The sequence below is a fragment of the Thunnus maccoyii genome, chromosome 2 (genome assembly GCF_910596095.1).
Source record: "Thunnus maccoyii chromosome 2, fThuMac1.1, whole genome shotgun sequence".
NCBI classification, from domain to species: domain Eukaryota; kingdom Metazoa; phylum Chordata; class Actinopteri; order Scombriformes; family Scombridae; genus Thunnus; species Thunnus maccoyii.
This window is the reverse complement of record NC_056534.1, coordinates 24,301,886-24,307,885: the sequence shown is the minus strand read 5'-3', so window position 1 is coordinate 24,307,885 and position 6,000 is coordinate 24,301,886. Positions and strand designations below refer to the sequence as shown.

Below are 6,000 nucleotides of genomic sequence, written 5' to 3'. Positions count from 1 at the left end.
ACCAAATTTTTGACCTGATGATGGAATTTCATAGAAATCCATCCAATTGTTGAGATAGGACCGACTGATATTGCTGTCCCTAGTGCCATGCTGCTAACATGGCTAATATCACATGACATCACCTTTGCCACTGCTTGTTGCAATTAATACAGCCCAAAGCAACTGCTTGTTGCTGTGGTGGTCCTGAATGGCCTGATATCCCACAATGCCTTGAGAAGATATTCATTCGTGTTCAGTGGGTCTTAACTGCTATTATAAGTCAAATTATGCAAAGCAGCTGTTGCATGAAAGTGTCTCATCATCAGCACTCTGTATGGTCAAGTTTCTACATGGTTTGTCACTGCAAGTGCATCTGCTATGGAAAATTCTGTACAGCTATGACAGAACAATTGGAGATCCTAGGATGACAAAAAACACACTCCTTCCATACTGTACTTTCACATTTCCACAAAGTAAAAGGAGGAAAAACAAATTCGGAAAAGTTGCCCCAAAAGATTTGAGAGGCATCAATCAGGCATTTACATCTGTCAGATTTGGCACACAAAGTACCACAGGGCTCAACAGTCTTCTGAACAAGCTAACCATCCGTGTAGCCTGGTAGCATCTGCGCTCTATTTCTCCTGCTCCTACAGAGTGACATAATGAGCTGGGATGAAGATGGGTGCTACTTGAGAGCGAGGCAGGACATTAGCCTAAATGTGTCACCAACCTTAGCCAGCCTTGAGCTTGACTAGCCACATTAAGTATTCAAGAAGTCAGCCTCCTCTTATTCTGTCCAATAGAACGCGCTTAATGTGTCACGTCCCCAAAAAGCACTCTTCCATCTCTCTTAACCCCTCTCTCTCTGTCTCTCTCTTTCTTGCTGCCATGCTCTTTGGATTCTCCTGCAAAGTAGTTGTATCTCATTCCAATTGGCACCTTAAATCTGAGCCTTGATAAATTGTACTCTGCCTCTAGTAGGAATGTTGGCTGTGATCGGGGTGAGGCTGAGGACGACTCTGGAATCCTTTTCATTGTGGGATAGCCCCCCCCCACCCCCACCCTCCAGTCCCCATGTTTCTTCTTCTATTCTTCTTCTATTCCTAAAATGAGTAATGCCTGGTGATATTTGGGGATCACTTTCAGTCAGAAGGTGCATTGTAGTACCTTAGCTATGAAGTGGTCTCTTATTTTTAAGCACAAAACATTTTACAAACTGGTATGTATCATAAATAGTACCAGAAGCATTAGATTAACAGCAAGATTTAAATTAATCCAGAGAACCAAACCCTGTACTGTTGTTAATAAATTAAAATCGGAAAAAAAGAAATATTTCAGTAGAAAATGTGTATTGTGCCATAAATCAGCTTTCCAAGAGACAATGGACCAAAAGCTTTAAAGTACCCTATTCATATTTTATAACAGCATTTCTGTTTAGTATGACATTTGTTATTAAAATACACAAATTTCTAACATAGACATTCATGATTTACAAAATAAATGTGTAATTCACTTCAATAACATACTTCATAAAAGTATATTCATATGAATAAATAATACACTACTGCTGTTAGCTTCATAGAACAGCAAACCAATCTCAGATATGTAAGCAAAACCAAAACACTGTTGCTTATTACATTTTTTCCCCTCTCTAGTTCATGCTGGCGTTCCCTCTGGATTATGTATCTGACTTGTATAAATAGATGGAATTTTTAAAATGTTTAATATAATCAGACATATGTTAAAATGAAATTAAAAACCTGTACACAGTTTCTTCTGGTTTTAACAGAGCACAGTATGTGTCAGCAGGGTCCAACATGCACAGGTATAAAGCTCAAAACCATTGTGTCCCAAATGGTAAAAAATATCCATGACGCAGCTGTAGTGGTAATCCAGTCCAGTTCAGACGATGTACGTGGGGAGTTCTGTGGAGAATTTCACATGTACATGAGGTTTCATACATCCTGAGGGAAAACAGGACAGGGAAAGAAACAGGTATCAGCGGATATTTTATATTGAAAGCTAATGCAGACCTACAACATTTAGCTGGTTGCATTACAGATACTTTAAAGCTGTATAAATTGCTGCAGTGTGGTCATCAACTTATTGCTAACATTGTCTGTTTGCAGTTTGGTAATGGCCAGGTAGCACAAAGGGAGATTAGTAGATCTCAGTCGCTGTAAATCAGCTGATGAAAGTTTAATGTGGAGGCCAGGAAACAAAAACAATGAGCTAAAGGAGGCTAAAAGGCTCTGTAGAGCTGGGGAATAATAATTTTATTTGGTTTGTTAGTACAAGCAACTCCTTTCACATTACAGAATGACTTTAGTTACTATTAACAGTGTAAAATATTGATTAGTGCAGCTTTAAAGATTATTTTACCAGATATGTCAACTTAAAAGTTGTTTATTTAACAGCCATCAAAGTCTTAGTAGAGTAGAAGTGTTAGACAATATAAATAATATGGAGCAAATTTTGAATTGGATGAGAAAGGATGTATGAAAACAGAAAAGCAGCTTTTAAATTACAAATGTTTTTGAACAGCAGCCACTGTGGCCACAAGTGAGAAGTACAAGATAATGGTAAATGCTTAGAGTCAGTGAAATTACTCAGTAATTTCAGATACAAGCAATATCTACCCGAATTTTGTTAGCATCAGCTACCATAAGCTATTGGTCATATCAGACCAAAAGGCTGTAGAGGCAGAATATATTTATTGAGGAAAGGTGCGTTTATTTCAATTTAAACTGTTTATTTATGATAGGTGTTATTTTCTTCTCTTTAAAGAAAATATTATTATATTATTGCCTTCTGTTTCTGTTTTAATTAGTGCTTTTTAAAAAATACCAATGTATTGGGGTCCTGGGGGACCCCAGTCAAAAGCACTCAATTCCATCTATGCAGTTTTAATAGATGGAACTGTTTATTGAGTTCATGTTTGCCATGGGTCCTAATTTAAAGTATCACACACTATCAGGGGGTAGGGTCACTCTGTCAGTCATTTTGAAGGCTTTGTGGAAAGACTGGGATAAATCTGCAATTTGTATTAAAGAAAGGTATATATTTTTGCAAATTGTATTTATGCAAATTAACTGTAACTTTCCTAAAATAATAATAATATTTTTTTTCAGATGAAATTAATTACATAGCTTAGAATGTTTTGAGAAGAAATAAGTTAACATTTTGCTATGATGGTTGGTCCTTACAGTAGTACAGGACGCCAGTCGGTAGCCCTTGTATGTTAAATATGTTGGTAGGATGAGGGTTAAAAGCATTAGTGTTCATCAACTGGTTAATTGCTCTACTGAGAAACAACTGTACTGTTCATCATACTCATTTTGCTTTAGTGTTTTCGTTCACCCCTTGACCGGACCATTTCACTTCTGAGAAACACACAACAAAAAGCACAGGATGAGTCTCATGAAACAATCAGCACATGATCACAATGGAATGAAATATGGCAAGCAGTGGAGGAAAAAAAATTAAATGCCACACACACACAAAAGTCAAACCAGAGTGGACATTTACCGATGGGCCGTGAGTTAAACTCTGTGTCCAGAATCTCCAAAGAATGCACCAAGTCCTGCTGTGAGGACTCTGTGGCCTCTGTTGGATTAGCTGGACTCATCATTTCTTGTTCTTTTTCGTTCTGCATCTGCGCATAGACGTTGAGGCCTGGGATCTTCCTTGAGGAAAGATTTACAGTGAGGCAAAGGGATAAAGAGAACAGCCTAACTGAAACAAAGAGAGCAAGGGCACAGCCAGTGCATCGATATGTTACTGTATGTATAACCATCTCATTATCTGCATCAACCAGACAACATTGCTTGTTTTCTTTGCAACTATTCTATTTCAGCATTTCCACAACTACTAAATAAAGTCTGTAAATCTGAAGTTTTGTTCTCTCTCTGCTTGTCTGTAAATCTTCATGACCCTTTGTGCCCTTTTCCCTTGAAATTGCACCTTGGCAAGGAGACATAATTTAACATTTCAGAAAGGTCAACTGCCTACGTTCAAAGGGCTTAATATTGATAACAACTGAAGACTGACTGACATTTCTTTTGCAAAGATTGACCTGACAAAAGAATTTCCACAGGATCCCTGGAGATGTGTGAGGAAAAAGCCAATTCTCCACTGAGGAACGGTGGGTACGCTGGCGTAGACGTTTGACAGGCAGCTATCAACCTTCTCTGTAGCCTCGCAGGCAGCTTTTGTTTACTGAGCTGTCAGGATCCCCCTGGCATGCTCAGACACCTTTCACCACCTCCCTATCACGCACAATGTGACGACTTTATAGACATGACATTTCATGAACACTTTACCTCTTGAATTTGTAGATGACAAATACAGCTAAACCCACAACCACTACTGATAGCAGCATTAGCATGGCAGAGCCACTGTGGTTCTCACTGGTGTCCACTAGGGGCGCTGCAGAGACAGAGAGACAGGAGGAACACAGAATAAACAACACAACAACTAACAACAACTGTATTCCCAACCAGCTGAATCATGCAATGAGCAGTGTAAAGAATAAATGACACCTATGTAAATCATATATTAATCATTTTAATATACAGTAGTATGGACTTCTCTTACTCTTTATCTTATAAGCCCCTTTAGGACAGTAGCAGCATCCCCAATAGGAAGAGGCACACATACTTGTAACGATGCTCACTCTCTGAATGTCTCTGTGTAGCTACATGGTGGGAGCCAATCAGACACAGGGTTGGGGTTATTAGTTGATGGGGGCAGCAAAAATAATAAAAATATACCTAGCTGTCCACTGTATCTAGGTCTCCTGATAGTCTTGTAACTTTCTGCATGCTTTAAGTTCTGTCCCACTTACTACAGGAAGTACAAAGGCCCTCCTGGGCAGCTCTACACATGGCTATATTTGTTTACCTGCTGATAGGTGTGCTGCGTAGACGGTGACTTGGACCCCTGGCCGCAATGTGAACTGGACAAGGTTTTGATTCAAGGCGCTGAGCAAAACCTCAGAGAGCTGTTGGTGGATACAGAGGGAGACATGATTTCAACACAACTCATTGTGTACAAAAAAAAACTTAAAGAGGACCTAATATGCTAATTTCAAGCTCAAAAAACTCCTTATTTATCTTATACTGACTCTTTATGCAGCCCCTCAGTATACATCGTGTCTCTTCACAGTCCATTTGAGCTCCTGTCTGCCCTTAAGCCACCCACCGATGAGCCCATTCTGTTCTGATTGGCCAGATTTACATATCAGAGTTGTGTAAAGTTTGGACACAAACCCAACATTTCCTGCTTTACTGCTTCAAATTAAAAGCTTTCAAATTACTAAATAACAGGAGGCTTTTATTCACTGAATTAGAGGAACTTGTTTAGCGGTGCTAAAAAACGGTCGAAACAACATGTGGATATATTTGGAGCTATTTATTCAGCAGATTGGTTAGAAATAATGGGGGGAGGAATGGTACAAGCAGAAACAGCCACAATGATGCTGATGTTTGATGAAGAGCAGGAGACAACCAGCACACCTCCAACACGTATACTACTTATTTTAATTTGCAGTGCTGTGTAATGGAGTCATGGCTTGGCGTGACTACCCCGAAAACATTGGAAAAACACCATAATGTTAGCAAAGTGAAGCAATGAACTGGCGCACTGTGTGTGTGGCAGATGACCACATAAACAAATCTGTCACCGACATCGACTTGGGCTGAAAGTGGGAAAAACATTGGAAACTGAGCATTCAGAGCAGTTTGAAGCTGGTGTTTTTTGCTAACAGTGATTACCTCTTCATACATTTACCTTAATATTTGACATGTCGGCCACTTTTAACATGAACATCTGACATTGTGACATTATATATATGTCTGAAAATAAGGACAAGCATAATAGGTCCCCTTTAATGTAACTCCTGAGAAAGGTCATTGCTAAGATCATCAAACCTCAGACTCATCTGTCTTTGCTTTTGACTCATCATTTATTAACTCTGTTCTGACATTTCAGAGCAAATTTGTTTTTAGCTCTGATCAATCT

At 39.1% G+C, this 6,000-nt stretch overlaps 1 protein-coding gene across 2 annotated transcripts in view; it reads right to left on the bottom strand.

Annotated features, from left to right (window-relative positions):
• Positions 1–1,057: 1,057 nt before the first annotated feature.
• The window catches only part of LOC121912675 (VPS10 domain-containing receptor SorCS1), a 177,088-nt gene continuing 172,145 nt past the window's right edge, over positions 1,058–6,000 (bottom strand). Inside the window, exons 24-28 of one of the 2 annotated variants that reach the window (XM_042434986.1) lie at positions 4,882–4,981; positions 4,302–4,407; positions 3,508–3,665; positions 3,313–3,362; positions 1,058–1,943 (exon numbers count right to left, since the gene is read on the bottom strand). In XM_042434986.1, the coding sequence (XP_042290920.1) occupies positions 3,313–3,362; positions 3,508–3,665; positions 4,302–4,407; positions 4,882–4,981 (414 nt within the window). In that variant the 3' untranslated portion in view covers positions 1,058–1,943. The remainder of the gene's footprint in view (positions 1,944–3,312; positions 3,363–3,507; positions 3,666–4,301; positions 4,408–4,881; positions 4,982–6,000) is intronic. The other variant, XM_042434976.1, reaches the window with a different exon arrangement.